The following is a 17,730-nucleotide window of genomic DNA, read 5'->3' on the forward strand; positions in this document are numbered from 1 at the left end:
GCAAGCCTATGATCAAAGACATTCCACCAAGACATTCCAAAGACATTCCACCAGACAGTGTAATTTCAGCTCAGATTTACAACCTCAAAAAAACCAAAGTGGTGTTAAATTCTTGCATTTTTAAGGTGCAGTAACTTTTCTTTTACCAAAAACAGAAACTTATAATATTTAATCTTTTATATTTCACTTGCTTCAGTCATTGGATAGCGGCCATGCTGGGGCACTGCCTTGAAGGGTTTTAATTGGACAAATCAATCCTAGTAATTGTTTTTAAAGTCTGGTACTTATTCAATTGCTCTTTTTTGCTAAGCTGCCAAGTTATTGGGATGTAAACAAACCATCTTAAGTTGTCAAGCAGTGTGCACACGCATGTGTGTGTGTGTGTGTGTGTGTGTGGTTGTTTTCAGATATAATGCACTGCAGAGCAGAAGGATTCAAACTCCGTGATTTGTAATTTGCAGTTAAACTTTTTAGCTATTGCTATCTCATGTGTGTGTGTATGTATGTTGTATGTGTGTGTGTGATGGAGCCAGTGGGGGCTCTACAGGCACATAGGCATACACATATACCACTTGCACATGCACACACATGTGTGTATATACCCCCTCCCACACACACACACACCTGCATACACACATGATAGGTTTCCACACAGTTTCCGTCTATTAGATTCACTCACAAGGCAATGATTAACTTCAGGCTTTAGTAGAAGACGGCCAAGGTGCTGCACCATGGGACTGAACCCAAAACCACATGGTTGCAAAGTGAGCTTCCTAACTACACAGCCATGCTTGTAGATATTTTTTCATTAATTTCTTACCCAGAAAGTTATCCTCATACCTGTTCTGATTACTTGAAGCAAGGGATTTTGCTGAAGGCAGCCAAAAGCCATACTCTGGTGTTAAACAAGGTGATGGCTTAAATCTATGGTGCATGCAACCATACCAGTGTCTTTGGCATGTTCTTGGATATCAGTTTCTTGTATAGAGCACACAGCCTCAAAGAGGTGTGTGTGTGTGTGTGTGTGTGTGTGTGTCTTTGTGCCTGTGTTTGTCCTCCACCACTGCTTGACAACTGGTGTTGGTGTGTTTCCATCCCTGCAACATAGCGACTAGGGTTGATTCATTCAACTAAAATTCTTCAAGGTGGTGGCCACAGTCTAATGACTGAAACAAGTTTTAGATAAAAACATAAAAATCCTTGTAACTTAAAACAGTTTTGCAAAAGAGTCTGATAGAATGAATTCCAGATCACAAAATCTTAAGTGCTGAAGTCAATTTATCTAACGAGACCTCCTTCATTAACTGTGATACTTGTGATTCTAAAAAAAATTTACTGCAAGTTTTAGATGGAGCAAGACAGTTATCCGATCTTTTGGATCCTGTCAAAACATCAAACCCATGCCAGTATGGAAAGCAGATGATGACGGTGGCAATGGTGATGACAAAACTGTGGTAGTAGTGGGAGGAGCATTTGCTTTCGGACACAATGCACTGCAGAACAGAAGGATTCAGACTGCCTGACCCTGTAATTTGCAGTTTAACTTTTTAGCTATCATTATCTGATCTGGTTATATTCTGTTGTTGTATCACGTGTTGTTGAAATGTGCTATCCACATTCAGTGGTTGCGGTATCTTATGACCATCTCTTTGAAGAACAAAGAATATTTACAGTTAACCTCACTGATTCATTCTCTCTCTCTCTCTCTCTAATACGGAATGTAGTTCTTTGTTTCGAGACGGTGATGCATTGTGTAGTTATTCCGGCTCTTAGGTCTTGCTATAAAACCTGCTGACCTTCCCGCCTTAATATTCAAAGTGGTTTCCATTAAAGCAAAACAGCAGAATCCGGGGAAACTAGTGATGGTCCACATCGGTAAATAATAAGTACAAAAAGTTCACAAAGTGGAATAAATTCACTCCCATTGAGTTTATCTAATTGTGAATTGAAGCAAATACATGTTGCTGTTTTTCTTTCCTTCTATGAAAGCCCACTAATGGAGCAAGTCTGCCTGCAGATGCAGTGGTATATGTTTTATGCCTGATACGGTCGGTTGGTTACATATCTGTACAATTGACTTATTTATTAAGATTGTTTCCCAATAAAAGCTATTTTCCTCTGATGCTGAAGTAGACTAGTAAAGATATTGATGTACATTTTTATTTTATTTTTCCCAGTGTTTGTTCAACTGTATTAGAAACTGATTCACTTAGATCTCTGTTGATAATTCATACGAAACTGATTTACTTTTGTTGTTTCATTTTCCTGAATAAGTTGTTGATGATGATGATGATTATGTTGTTTACCTCTGCAACATGGTTCGACTATTGATCTAGCTTACCTTTGATCCAAGGTGTGTGCCAGAGTGGTGACCATCCTGTCTTTTTGTCCATCTAGGACAACATTATCCAATCCTTTACCTTTTTAATTGTTTCAGTCTCTGAACTGCAATCATGCTGGAACACAGCACCACTTTGAAGGGTTTAGTCGAACCCCAGGACTTTTTTTTTTTTTTTACATTTGGTACTTATTCTGTTAAATCTCTTTTGCTGAACTGCTAAGCTACAGGGATATACACAAACCAACTGGTTGTCAAGCAGTGGGACAAACTCTCTCTCTCTCTCTCTCACACACACACACACACTCAACAGGCTTCTACACAGTTTCCATCTACCAAATTCACTCACAAGGCATTAGTTGACCTGGGCGAGCTGGTAGAAACGTTAGCAGGCCGGGCGAAATGCTCAGCAGTATTTCGTCTCCCCGCTACGTTCTGAGTTCAAATTCCGCCGAGGTCGACTTTGCCTTTCATCCTTTCGGGGTCGATTAAATAAGTACCAGTTACGCACTGGGGTCGATATAATCGATTTAATCCGTTTGTCTCTCCTTGTTTGTCCCCTCTGTGTGTAGCCCCTTGTGGGTAGTAAAGAAATAACACCAGAAGACACTTGCCTAAGATGTCATGCAGTGGACTTGAACCTGAAACCTCAGGCTTCTTAACCACACTGTTATGCCTGCACCAATCTGTACTCTCCCTTCAACCAAGGAGACTAATTGTGGTTGTGGTGTTGATTGCTATGGTATTGGCTGCAGTGGTGGTATCTCTAGTACTGGTTATAGTGGTGTTGGCTACAGTACTGGTTTTAACTGGCTTTGATGAAGGCAGCAAGCTGGCCGAAACGTTAGCACGCCGGGCAAAATGCTTCGTGGTATTTTGTCTGCCGCTACGTTCTGAGTTCAAATTCCGCCGAGGTTGACTTTGACTTTCATCCTTTCGGGGTCGATGAATTAAGTACCAGTTACTCACTGGGGTCGAGGTAATCGACTTAATCCGTTTGTCTGAACTTGTTTGTCCCCTCTATGTTTAGCCCCTTGTGGGCAATAAAGAAATAAGTACTGGCTTTAACAGTGGTGACTACATTCCTGGCTGTTGTAGTGTTGATTACACTAATGGCTATTGTAGTGGTTACAGTATAAGTTATTGTGGTGGTGGTTATAACACTGGTTGTAGGTGTTGTGGCGATTGTAGTACAGGCTGTCGTAGTGGTGGTAGCTGTAGGACTGACTGCTGTAGTGGTAGTGGTTACTACAATACTGGCTACAGTATGGATATTGTAGTGGTGGTAGTGGCTACAGTATGAACTGTTGTGGTGGTGGTGGTGGTGGTTACAGTATTTGATGTTGGAGTGGTAGTGGTTACTACAATATCGGTTATAGTACAGACTAGCGATGGTGGTGGCTATAGCACCGGATGTCATCGTATTAATGAGTACAGCACTTTATTATTATTAGTAGTTGTAGTAATAGTGTTGGTAGTAGTGGTTGTGGTCACAGTGTTGTTGAATGCCCTACACTGCTGTAAAAATTATGTTGTCCACACAAGTAAATAAAGTTGGGGTGGTCGGTCCTGTGCTCATGACTAGATATCACTAATCAATATAATCAATAAACTATTTGATTTGCTGCAATAAGGAGGAGCCAAATGTCCGAGTCAGCATATTTCTGCTGACAGCCAGGCCAAAACGTTAGAGTCTGCCTGTCCTGCAAAATAGAATTAGTTTAGTTGCGAAGAAATGGAAATCCATTTGATGTGTTTACTAATTTATCAATGTAATAATAAAAGATCCTGCTTCCCATACATGCATTCATGTGTATGCACATACATATATACATGCATACATATGTACATATATATGTGTATACATACATGTGCACATGTGTATATGGCTTTGTTACGATGGTATATAAATAAAAACAACCGAGTTATTGGTGTGAGCCAAGATGTAATGTTGACTATGTAATTCACTTGTGATGGATTCTTCATTAGTTTTTCAGGTGAGCTTTCAGTTGTCCAATTAACTGAAGCACCTACTTATTTGATTAACGTATAAGTGGCTGAGTTCTCCACAGATGTGTACTCTTAACATAATTCTCCAGCCAAATCAATGTGGCAAGGCTGGGCCTTTGAATTACAAATATGATCCAATCTATCTGACAAGCCTCCAACTTATTTTCAGACTCCAAATCAAGGCAGTGGATTGGTGGGACTCTTAAAGCATCAACCAAATTGATGTGAGGGATCTCTTCAAGGTTTTTGCATTCTGCTGTACATCTTTTATCTTTTATCTATCACTGGTTTTGTTCATTGGACCACAGCCATGCTGGGGTACCACCTTGAAGGGTTTAGTTGAACAAATTGACCCAGTAATTAATTTTTTTTTAAGGCTCAGTGCTTATTGTATTGGTCTCTTTTGCTGAACTGCTAAGTTACAGGTATGTAAACAAATTAACACTGTTTATTAAGTGGGACAAACACAGACATAAATATATATATATATATATACATATATCATCATCATCATCATCATCATCATCGTTTAACGTCCGCCTTCCATGCTAGCATGGGTTGGACGATTTGACTGAGGACTGGTGAAACCGGATGGCAACACCAGGCTCACACACACACACACACACACACACATTGGTTTCTTTTAGTTTCTATTTACCAAATCCTCTCACAAGGCCAGCCCAAGTCTATTGTCGAAGACACTTGTCCAAGGTGCCATGCAGTGGGACTGAATGCCAAACCATGTGGTTGGGAAGCAAACTTCTTACCACAACCGTGCACATGTATGTAAGCATAAGCATGGTTTGGTGATTAAGAAGTTTACTTTGCAACCACGAGGACCTAGGTTCAAACTCACTACATGAATCTTTGAGCATTTGTCTTCTATCATAATCTCGGGTTGAATAAAATTTGGTAGTCTGAAAGTGTGAGTAAGCCAGTCAGATAAATTGTATTTGTAATTCAAAAGCTCAGTCTGTGACAACACCTCTGTGAAGTTGTATTGGCCTTAAAACGGTTGGCCTTTCCTTTGTGCCACATCGATGACCAAGAGAGGGGAGATTCACATGCATGTGAAACTGCTACTAAATCTTGCACCAAAACGCCCCTTAGTCCAGCCGTGCACATATAACAGAGGCCCCTCCGGTACTGAGCTGAAAGTAAAAACAAAATTCTCTCGTGGATATATAGAAGGTAATTGAAAGGGATAGTAAATAGTAAGTTGTTTTCCCTGTGGCTATTTTTAGATCAAGAAAAATTGAAACAAACTTCTTTCTTGGAGCACCCAAAACCCTAATCTAACATGGTAGGTGGGTGTGGGGGAAGAGAGGGCGATTACTTCTGCTGAGTTTTAAATAGAATCTTCTAATTAATGAGGTCGTAAGAGGTCAGCAAAGGGTTCAATATTTTGGTGGTAGTTTGAAGAGATGAATCATATTGCAATAACTGGTTTATTATACTGTTTTATGTCAAACTGCCATAACTTTTCATTCAGTTTCACACTTGTTTGTATCTGTGTATGTGCTGGGTGGGGGTGGGAAGGAGGAGTTTCTCATTAATCTTTTAGCTTTTATAACTTCTCCTACTCTCCCACCTTCACTTTTTTTTTTTTTTTTTTTTTTAAAAACTCCACCTCCTTCTCACACTCTCTGTTCCTTTGGTCAAACAATGTCGTCGCAGTTAGAAGAGAGTTGAAAAGCGGAAAAAAAAGGAAGTAAATAAGAAGAAATTACGATTACTTAATAGCAGCCCTAAATTGCAAATTTGGAACAATTCCAAGCATTATTGCGAAACTGCTGCCATAAATTGGCAGCTCTGTTGTCACTGGAAATATGTTCCACTTCCAGTTTTTACACATAGATTTAGCAATATTGTGTGTGTGTGTGTGTGTGTGTGTGTGTGTGTGATGTACCTCAGGTTATCATTGCTGTCTTTTTTATCTTTTGCTTGTTTCACTCATTGGACTGCAGCCATACTGGAGCACTGCCTTGAAGAGTTGTTTTAAATAAATCAATCCCAGTCCTGTTTTTTTTGTTAAATTTTTTTTCTCTAAATTTAGTACTTACACTTCTGGTCTCTTTCACTGAACTGCTATGTTATGGGATGTTAACAAACCAACACCAGTTATCAAGTGGTGAGAACGCACACACGATGAGGTTCAACCCTATACTTCAAATTGTTTGGAAGCATTTTTTTCCTTCTGCCCTTTTCTCAAGGGCTTAGTTTGTGGTACTACTGATCCCTATAACTCTGTTTTATTGTTCTATTCTTTAGGGTTCAATCTATGGCACAACCAGTCTCTGAAACTATCGACTTCCCTAATGAAGAGGAGAAAATCCTTCAACTATGGGAAGAGATCGATGCATTTCAAACATCCATGAAACTCAGCGAGGGGCGACCAAGGTAAGGAAATGTTTAAGGGTTTTGTGTTGTCTTTTTAATGTGTTCACAGGTTTTAACTGTGGTTTCAATGAAGAACATGTGGATGAGAAATTATTCTAAACAAACTAGCAATATTTGTTGTCATTAAACTGTTCAAACATTGCACAGTTACATGTGTACATATATGCATGGATACATATATACATCCAGCCATCTATGCATTCATCCACCCATCCCCACCTCCCTCCATCCACCTCTCCCTCCACCCCTCCTTCCCCATTCCACCCACCCATCCATTCATTCATTTGTTACACACTCTATAAGAATTTTAAAACTTCAAGCGACATGAAGTAAATTTTTTTTTGATGATGGAACTGAAAATAGATAAAGCTATAAATAGTAATGTAGAATATTGAGTTAAAAACTCTTTGGATGAAAAAAAAAAAAAGTTGAAGGCTGGAGATTGTGGGAAGCTTTTGACTTTCGTTTAATCTAATATTCTATCCACTGGTGGCAAGCTGGCAGAATCGTTATTGTGCCAAACAAATTGCTCAGCAACTGAACTTTGAGTTCAAATTACGTTGAAGTTGACTTTGCCCTTCATCCTTTCAGTATCAATAACATAAGTACCACTTGAGCTCTGGGGTTGATCCTTCCCTGAAACTGCTGGCCTTGTGCCAAACTTTGAAATCATTTATCTACTTTGAGTTCCACCATTAAAAATAATTTATTTAACACACACACACATCTGTGTGTTTGTGTCTGTATACATATACATCCATGCATATAAACATACACACACACTCATTCAGACATGAACACACATTTGTCTTGCAAATGCAGTATTCCTGACAGATTATTTTTGTATTGCAGATATAGTTTCTACGATGGACCCCCGTTTGCTACTGGCCTGCCTCATTATGGACATATTTTAGCTGGAACCATCAAAGACATTGTCACCAGGTATGCCAGTTTGAAAGGGTACTACGTGGAGCGGCGCTTTGGTTGGGATTGCCATGGACTGCCTATTGTAAGTAAATCAATTAAAGCGTAGCAGATAGTATGTGGGTGTAGTTGTTTAACCCCAAACCAGCCTTGATAGAGCAGATTTATGATTAAGGATGTTTTAGCTGAAAGTGCACTACCTTTTTGTATATCGAAGATTACATTGTCCAATACATTTTCCTCCTTTTTCTCAATATGATTGTGTGAGATAGAGCGGCAAACTGGCAGAATTCTTAACCCATTACCTCCCATAATTCTATCAACTGGAATTTTTTTATGAAACTTTGATTTCTAGCATAAAACAGCCTTAGAAACATGCTGGAATGATCAAAACATTTTAAATAGAAATAAGCAAGATATTGGGTGAAAAATTAGCAAACCTCATTTGAATATCAGAGAAATATACCTAGTAGATATTGCAAAAAGGTTAGATATGTGTAAATATTGACAGATAATTACGAAATTTGTAATTTTTAAGTGATCTCATATGAGATCACTGGTTGGTAATGGGTTAAGTGTGTCAGACAAAATGCATGGCAGCCTTTCTTCTGGTTCTTTATATTCTGAATTTAAATTCCACTGAAGTTGTCTTTGTCTTTGATCCTTTCATGGTTGATAAATAAGTAGCAGTTCAGTATTTGGGTTGATGTAATCGACTCTCCTGCTTCTCCAAAATTTTAGGTCTTGTGCCTATAGTAGAACAAATATTATAGTGTGGAATTTTCTAGGGAAATTTGGCTGCTATTCTAGCAAGTTCAAGTGACTGTATAATAGTTTCCTCATTGAGTCATGAATATTTTCTTTTTCCCCTCTTTCACTTCCTATGCGAGGTTCTATTTTAATGTGTTTGGAGTAATGTGTTCTGTAGCTCCAAGTCAACCCTGATCTAGCAGTTCTGTGGTACACAGGTGATTACCTGTTGTATGTAACTCCTAATCAAAACTGAAATGCCTTCAGTCCTGTAAAATATATAAATTATTATCATCATCATTCCACCAAGGTTGACTTTGCCTTTCATCCTTTTGGGGTCGATAAAATAAGTACTAGTTGAGTACTGGGGTCGCTGTAATTGACTCCTCTGAAATTACTGGCGTTCTGCCAAAATTTGATATTGTTTTTGTTGTTGTTATTATTATTTACTTACTTACTTACTTACCAGGAATTTGAGATTGACAAAATCTTAAATATCAAAGGTCCAGAAGATGTAGAAAAGATAGGAATTGCTGCTTACAACCAAGAATGCCGCAAGATTGTGATGAGATATTCAAAAGAATGGAAGGTTCGTTTCTTTTTACCACTTTTTTTTGCCAATTTTCAATTTATTAGAATTTTAATTTCAAATTCAATTTTTGAAAAAAAAAAAAAAAATGTGATTATGTTTTTTGTCCATATATGCATAAATGAGAAATTTGCTGTCATTATTTAGCTCTAACTTGGCTATCCTCAAGGTGGTCCAACCATGCCATTTAGTATATCCAGAATGTCAATGTTCAATTTGACCTTTTTTTTTTTTTTAAACATTGGTAGGGTGTGATCCAAGGGAGATTTGACTTTTGTCTCTTGCCGGTTGAGTGACTCTATCATTGATTCAAAATGAGATTTTATGTGTAAAGAGGTTCAATCTTCTGGATTAGTGACTTAAGTTGACTAATAACTTCAAAAATCACTACTGACTCCCTCAACTACCAAATTTCAAGTTGGACTCCTAGATATATATCTGCACCCAACTGCTATAATTTCTAACAGACGAATGGCAAGCAAATGTAATAGATTGCCTTGCTAGAAATAACAATCAAATTTCCGTCAAAGTGCAGCCTGTCATCCCGAAAATAGCTGGACACATTGGATAGTGTAGTCTTAGATATATTCCTTATCATTGTATTTTTGTTTTTCCATCTTGGCATTGCTGAAATCCTTTGTTGTTTTCTTATATAGCAATGGAGATAACCAACCAATATTGTCATTGTTTGTGTAATGCTTACCTGGCATGATTTTACAACTAGAAATCCTTCCTATCATAAACCACTTTACAGTGTGTACTAGATAACATTATATCATGCCATTGGCACTAGTGTTTGTGACAGAGCAAAAAAATCCTCAATACAATTTTCATTCAAGGTTAGATGAGTTTTCTGCAGTAAAATCGTGATCTTTCACTGTCCCTCTCAATGTACTTGTCAATAGAGAGTACAAGTGACAATCCAGTACACTTCTGCTACAAAATGTAGTTATATAGGTGTTTCAGTTGTCTACAGTGTTTCTCAATGGTCACTGTGTTGCAACAATGTTCTTAGAACACTGTGCAACTGTGTCCTGCTAAACCCTGAGTTGTCAAAATGAAAAGAGAGGCTGATACTATTTCATCACATTTTATTGCCATTTTGTCAAAATGGACCAGAAAATAATGAATAATGTCCATTTGAGTTGATAAAATAATTACTAGTACGATTCAGCTCTAATACCAGCTCCTACAAAAATTGATCCGGTGACTGTTTAAAGTAACAAAATTTGTAATTAATCAATTATCATGTTTTTTTTGTTGTTCTTCTTTCAGTGCATCGTAACAAGGCTGGGTCGTTGGATAGATTTTGACAATGATTACAAAACTATGTACCCGTCTTTCATGGAATCAGTCTGGTACATTTTCCGCCAGCTTTTTGTCAAAGGATTGGTTTACAAAGGTTACAAGGTAATTGAATATATGTTCTCTTCTGCTAAGTTAGGAAACTATCATTTTCAAAGTTTATTTTATCTGTAATCAAAGAAGATCCTTTTTGGTATTGCTGTAGTTAATCAGTGATCTGAGAGCAACTGACAGGTTCCAGAACCTTAGATAGGCTACACTTCAGTTCCTGTGATGCAGTGGTTGACTGTGTAAGGGTGCAGTATTACAGTAGAGTATCATTTCATCATCATCATCATCATCATCATCATCATAATCCTCATTTTAACATCTACTTTTCCATGGGTCAGACAGAATTTACTGAAGAGGATTTATTTTATGGCTGGATGCTATAAAACACACACACACACACTCTCTCTCTCTCTCTCTTCTCTCTCACACACACACACATTGACTATACACAAGCATAGAGCAAATACATCATGTACTTAGACTTACCAATATTTCTATATTTCAGGTGATGCCATTCTCTACAGCATGCAACACTCCTCTGTCGAACTTTGAAGTGGGTCAGAATTATAAAGAAGTCAACGATCCTGCTAGTAAATATTAAACATTTTCATTTTTTCAGTCTGTTGCAGAGAGATAAGGTTTAGACATCATATATATATTGTCGTGATTGTAACTTTCTATAAACATGTGTAGCTACATGTGACATTTTATTAATTGTAAATCCAAAAAAATAACAACAAAACTACAAAGGATTCCGCGGTACACGTGTTTCATGCTCTACATGTGTATAATATAATATAATATAATATAACATAATATAATATGTGTATAATCTACAATGTAAAGCTATCCTCAGCCGCAAAATTAGTTTTGTTGTTATTTTTTTTGATTTACAATTTATTCTTTCACCGCAACCACTAGCTGGAATACACAGGTGCTTACAATTGTCAAGTATTACCTCTAAATTTCAATTTACCTATGTGACATTTTATTAGGTAACTGCATTGGCTTCAATAACCATCTTTCTCTCTTCACAAAATCCTTGGGTCATAAAACACTATCCTGGTTCATAGTTGGGTAAGTGTATAGATTCTCTCTACTCCTCCAATTGTTATTATTCAGCTCCATTATTCTATTATGTTATTGGTTTCAGCTAGGGGCTGTAGCCATGCTCGGGTGTTTGCATTAGTGTTAATGCTTGTTTATTTTAGACTCACTTTTCTGTCCTGTTTCTGGAATCGGTTCTAGTGAAGTTGTGAATTGAACAGAGCTGTCTTTCGTGTTTCTTGCTGTGGTGCGGGTTCATCTGGTACCCCAGATAGGATAATAAATTGTTTTGGTACCTGTGTGTGTGCATGTGTATTTATATGTAGACATATGTGCGCACGCACACGCACACACATGCACACACGCACACACACACACACACACACACACACACACACACACACTCACGTTATAGACAGAGAAAGATGTAACTAGAATTAAGGACTAAAGATTCTGAAATTTCTTTGTAAACTGTTCTTTATTAAATACTACAGAACAAATAGTTTGTTGATCTTAAATTTATTTCCCTGTCTTACCAAAATGTCTCACTTTGTGTTTTCTTCTCTTCTTACAGTTATTGTGAGTTTTCCTATACTGGATGACCCAGAAGTATCCCTTGTCGCCTGGACTACCACACCCTGGACTCTTCCCAGCAACTTGTCAGTTTGTGTCAATGCTGATCTTGATTACATCAAACTCTTAGGTGTGTGGCTCAGAAATTCTGGTTTTTCTATAGTATCAAGTTATGTTGTTTACATTCTCTATTCAAATGCTGCCATAATTTGGACTTAACCTCTCATTCTCCCAGGTGTCAGCAAAATTAGTATCGGTTAAGTATTCAGCGGGCAGAATCATTAGCATGCTGGACAAAATACTTAGCAGCATTTTGTCTGTCCTTACATTCTGAGTTCAAATTCTGCCGATGTCAGCTTTGCCTTTCATTCTTTTGGGGTTAATAGATTAAGTACCAGTGAAATACTGGGGTCGATGTAATCAACTATTCCCCCCCCCCCCAAATTTCAGGCCTTGTGCCTATAGTAGAAAGGATTATTATTATTATTATTATTTTGTTGGTTTTATTTTTGTTCCTAATGAATTGTTTCCTAACCATCACTCCCATGTGTTTTTGTTCTCCAGATAAAAGCAACAACAAAATTTTCATCTTGATGGAAGCACGGCTGTGTTCTCTCTATAGAAGTGAAGAAGAATACACCATTCTTGAAAAGTAATTCAACTCTCTCACAGTGTCTTTGGCTCCCACTTAGACTATTTCTACCTTTCTCACCATCTCTCACTCCCTCTCTCTGTTTAACCTCTTATCTTTCTCTCTCTCTCTCTGTATGACTGACACTGTTGATTTGACTAGCTGTGGTTTTACTGGCACAGCTATGGCTGTGTAGTTAAGAAGTTTGCTTCCCAAGCACATGGTTTGGGTTCAGTCCTACTGCATGATACTTTAAGCATCTTCTTCTATAACCTTAGGCCAGCCAAAGCCTTTCAAGTGAATCAGGTAATGGGAAACTGAAAGATGCCTGTCATATATTTATATCAAAAGGATGTTATAAAACTATTCCGCACATACAATAACTGCCATACCAACAATCCAACACACCCCCATCATCAGCTGCTACACAGATATCATTATGGTTTCAACACCTGGGCAATAACCATTCAATCTGGCGGTGTCAACAGCTGTAAAAGAAGTGTTGTTTGGGAACAAACACATACCAAAAAAAAAAAAAAAGAAGAAACAACTTTCAAACACATTTACCCTATGTACAACAGTATTCAATCTAAATATAGGCCGGATTAAAAGCTTTAAAATTAAACTATAACAAGAAACACATAAATCTATGTACATTTGTATCGGTATTGATATTAAACCTACAGTAACTAAATTAAATACAAAAATAAGAGGAAAGGACCAGCAAAAGTGGACTCCTATATGCTAGAAAGAGATGCCGAATCATCTCACCATGAAAAATATGTTCTCTATTTCTAGCATATAGGAGTCCACTTTTGCTGGTCATTCCTCTTATTTTTGTATGTAATATAATTTTAATCTTCAAATTTTTTTAATATGCTAGACCACTGGTTTTAATTGATTAATATCAATTTCTACCCTTATTAATAAATTGTAACTAAATTAAATGTATATAAGTATATATATGTGTGTGAATGTATGTTTGTGTCTCCTTGTCTTGGCGTTATGTGATAGTTGTAGATGAGTGTCACTGTTGTCCAAGCAGTGTCATTCATTTCCAATATTTTGGTTAAAATTGTGTGGCTGTAGGGAAGTATTACCTCACTTGGGAACTGAAGGTTAACAACAAGAAGGGCATCTTACCAGAGAAAATCTACCTCAACAAATTCTGTCTGACCCATGCAAATAAAGTGGAGGCACATGGCTTAGTTTGTTAGAGTGTTGGATTTGTGATCATAAGATTGTGGTTTCAGTTCCTGGACGGGGCGATGCATTGTGTTTTTGAGCAAAACACTTCAATTCAAATTGCTCCAGTTCACTCAGGTGGTAGACATGAGTAATCCTGTGACAGACCAGCATCCAGTCCGGAGAGGAATGCATACACCAGCGAAACCAGGAATCCAGCCTCCTGATGGAGTGATGTGGATTTGCCAGCCATGCAAGCATGGAAAAGTGGTTGTTAGAATCCTGGTGGTGATGGTGACCTTTCTTTTCCTGTTGTAGAAAGGATATGAAATCCCAGTTGTCCTACATTAACCACATAGCCTGGCATTCATTCACTCAACTATTTCTCCAACTAAATATTTCACGATGTTTTAAGTCCAAGTTTGTATGTCCATTAGAATTAGTCTCACTAACCTCATTAATCATCTATTTGATTAATTTACAAGTTTATTATTATCTATCTTTCTAGGTTCAAGGGTAAAACACTGGAAGGAAAGAAATACAAACCATTGTTTACTTATTTTGAATATGTAAGTTGAGCTTGTTTGTTGTTTTGTTGTTGTTGTTGTTGTTGTAGTGAAGGCACGTGGTTTAGTAGTTAAGGTTTTTGGCTTGTGATCGTAAGGTCACGAGTTCAATTCCTGGCTGCATATTGTGTCCTTGAGCAAGACATTTTATTTCATGTTGCTCCGGTCTCCTCAGCTGGTAAAAATGAGTTGTACCTGTAATTCAAAGGGCCAGCATGCTGAATCTCCCTGGGAACTACCTTAACCCTTTAGCATTTAAACCAGAATATAGGGCCCAAATATTCTACCGATTTCATGTTCAAACTCACCAGATCCAGCCTCTTACACCTGCCCTACAATGTTATTCTAAAAATAAACAATCACTTCATCAAAATCTGAAAGCTCCGAGATAATGCATGATCACTTCAAAACAGTATGAATAAATAAGCATTGCATTTGACAATAATCTGAATGCTAAAGCATTGAGAGTACATTTGTCTGTGGAATGCTCAGCCACTTGTACATTAATTTTATGAGCAGGCTGTTCTATTGATCAGATCAACTAGGACACTTGTTGCCATAACCGACAAAGAGCTAGGCCTGTTCTTGATGTAAATTGTCCCAGCTGTGGTTGATGATTGCATCAGCCGTGATTCGAAGCTGTCTCAGCATCACTTACTTCATGACTGTCACACCTGTATCCTCATTCTATCATTAAAAATTCTCAGATGTTTATTGATTTTCAATGAATTCTGAATTAACTTTGTTCCACTTTACACGTAAACTTCTGTCACTGCATCATGCATGTGTGTGTGTGTGTGTGTGTGTATGAATGTATGTACACACACACACACTTGTCATTGTTTTTTACATATATCTAACATATAACTTACATGCACACACACACACACACACACACACACACACACACACAATCTATACACTCTCAAACACATGCACAGCCCCTCACCCACAAACAGAAACACATACACACTCCTGTCATAACCAACCACTTGTTGTTTTACCATCATATGAGTTTAAGCTTTTCCCTTGACAGGTGAATAGGCTAACGAGATATAATTTACAAAATATAATTAATTGCAAAATTTTTCTCCAGTTACCAGTCATTTAATACTCAGATTTTATCTTTTGCTTGTTTCATTCATTGGATGGTGGGCATGCTGGGACACTCCCTTGAGGGGATTTGGTTAAATAAGTATGGTGAGGTTGATCCTATCAACCCCCGTACATATTTTTAAATGTGGTACTTATTCTATTGGTCTCTTTTGCCAAACTGCTAAGTGCCCCTCACCATTGCCTGACAACTACAGTTGTGAAGCATTGGTGAGAGACAATCACAAAGACATCCAACATACACATATACAATGGGCTTCCACACTGGTTCCATGTACCAAATTCACTCACAATTCAAAACTTATGAAAACAAGACATTTGTACTCAGAGCCAGAGTCGGTTTCAGCCGGGTTGGTAACGAAAGGGTTAATGAGAAGCTATGATAGATACTACTTATGCTCTGAGTGTTTAGTTCAATTGACTTATAACCCTCCCCTCTTTGCAATAAATCTGTTGTTTTAAATTCAATATGAAAAATTGTTATTGTTGTTTTCTTGTCATTTGTTATTTTTTTCTTCTTTTAGATGAGAGAAAAAACCGGCTGCTTCCAGGTGTTGTGTGATGGTTACGTCTCTGCCGAGAGTGGTACTGGAGTTGTACAGCAAGCTCCCTATTTTGGAGAGGTGAGTTCTCTCTCTCCTCCCCTCCTTATCTCCCTCCTCTGTCATTCACACACACACACACACACACATACACTGTTTAAACCTCTTTAGTTCTGCACAGTACTAGTCAAATGGTTGTGTGGTTAAAATGTTAGCTTTGCATTCAAGTTTGATTTCATTGCATAACACCTCAAGTGACTGTCTCAAGTGAGTATCTCAATCCTCAAGCTGACCCAAGCCTTGAGAATGAAACTGGATAAGCAGATAGACCATCAGAAAAAAATATTTTTGCTGTTCCATCTTTATTTATATATATGTGAAGATGTATATTACTATATTTGAGAGCATAAAAGACACATGAACATATTAGATGCACCCTAATTTCATCAGTACATATTCAAGAAAAAAGGTTTTACTGTGTTACGTTAAAGTAAGTAATATAGGCCCAACTTCACTTGTAGGACCTGGGATGATTTTGTTTGTTTGTTTTTTTTTTTAGACATGTTTTTGCAAAAACTACATCTTAGATACCATCAAATATAGTAATTTTTGAGTATAAAACTTACGTACCTCTGTTGGATATCTGTCATGGTATAATTCCTGTAGTTAGAATGTTATATTGCTTTGCCGGGCGAAATACTTAGTGGTATTTCGTTTGCTGCTACGTTCTGAGTTCAAATTCCGCCGAGGTTGACTTTGCCCTTCATCCTTTCGGGGTCGATTAAATAAGTATCAGTTACACACTGGGGTCGATATAATCGACTTAATCCGTTTGTCTGTTCTTGTTTGTCCTCTCTGTGTGTAGCCCGTTATGGGCAGTAACGAAATAAGAATGTTATGTTGCTTTTGTTTATAATTTGAAAGAGATTTTGCTGTTAATTATTTCACTCATGTTGAGCTACTACATAGGAGCTCCTTTTATGGCTTGTTCTTCCTCATTTGTGTTATAACACAGAAACAAATAATGATATCGTGCTCAGAAAATTATTCTATTTATGAACGACAAATATTGCAATAATTCAAAAATGAAATGTGAAATGGTAGACAGTAATCTCAGTTGTCCATGGTGTAAATGAACAAGACAAGCGTCATGTGATAAAAAAGAATAAATCCATGAAAAGAGACAATTTATAAAATGTCACCTGAGAGAGTCAATAAAAGATGCCTCCTGATTGGATAAATAAAAGATGCCTCCTGATTGGATAAATAACTACAATGTTGGAGTAGGAAAATGTCACATGACAGAATCATGCTCTCTGATTGGATGAACAAAAATTGACAATTAATAAACAATATGTTGTTGGGGCAACTGGAGTAGTTTTCAATTTGTTCAAATGTTGAGAAAAAAATTAATTTAGGGACCATTTTTTATCTTCAAGTTTACATCTGTTGTGTCCAGTCTTAAACATTTTGGTAATGTATGTGTTGTTATTCTTTACTCCTCTCCTCTTCACAGGATGATTACCGAGTGTGTTCCAGTTATGGGCTCATCACAAAAGACATGCCAAGCATCTGTCCAGTGGATGCTTGTGGACAATTCACCAGTGAAGTGACAGACTACAAAGGAATCTATATCAAGGTAGGTGTTGGTTTCATTGATAAGTTAGTCCAAAGAGAAAGCAACAGAGCCCATGTCCTTCACTGTA

General features: G+C 37.5%; 2 protein-coding genes across 3 annotated transcripts in view; one reads left to right on the plus strand and one right to left on the minus strand.

Annotated features, from left to right (window-relative positions):
- Window positions 1-17,201, minus strand: part of LOC106880006 (uncharacterized) — a 46,068-nt gene extending 28,867 nt beyond the window's left edge. Inside the window, exon 1 of the mRNA XM_052971487.2 lies at window positions 16,655-17,201. The gene's annotated coding sequence lies outside the window, so the exon portion shown is untranslated. The remainder of the gene's footprint in view (window positions 1-16,654) is intronic.
- The window catches only part of LOC106880005 (isoleucine--tRNA ligase, cytoplasmic), a 55,178-nt gene that overhangs the window by 16,834 nt on the left and 20,614 nt on the right, over window positions 1-17,730 (plus strand). For both annotated transcript variants that reach the window (XM_014929791.3, XM_089359420.1), the window contains exons 2-11: window positions 6,620-6,748; window positions 7,601-7,757; window positions 8,892-9,011; window positions 10,287-10,421; window positions 10,873-10,957; window positions 11,989-12,117; window positions 12,552-12,639; window positions 14,312-14,372; window positions 16,007-16,105; window positions 17,541-17,663. In XM_014929791.3, coding sequence (XP_014785277.1) covers window positions 6,630-6,748; window positions 7,601-7,757; window positions 8,892-9,011; window positions 10,287-10,421; window positions 10,873-10,957; window positions 11,989-12,117; window positions 12,552-12,639; window positions 14,312-14,372; window positions 16,007-16,105; window positions 17,541-17,663 — 1,116 coding nt within the window. In that variant the 5' untranslated portion in view covers window positions 6,620-6,629. The remainder of the gene's footprint in view (window positions 1-6,619; window positions 6,749-7,600; window positions 7,758-8,891; window positions 9,012-10,286; window positions 10,422-10,872; window positions 10,958-11,988; window positions 12,118-12,551; window positions 12,640-14,311; window positions 14,373-16,006; window positions 16,106-17,540; window positions 17,664-17,730) is intronic.

The sequence above is a fragment of the Octopus bimaculoides genome, chromosome 11, assembly GCF_046866305.1.
Source record: "Octopus bimaculoides isolate indiv1 chromosome 11, ASM4686630v1, whole genome shotgun sequence".
In the NCBI taxonomy this organism is placed as follows: Eukaryota; Metazoa; Mollusca; class Cephalopoda; order Octopoda; family Octopodidae; genus Octopus; species Octopus bimaculoides.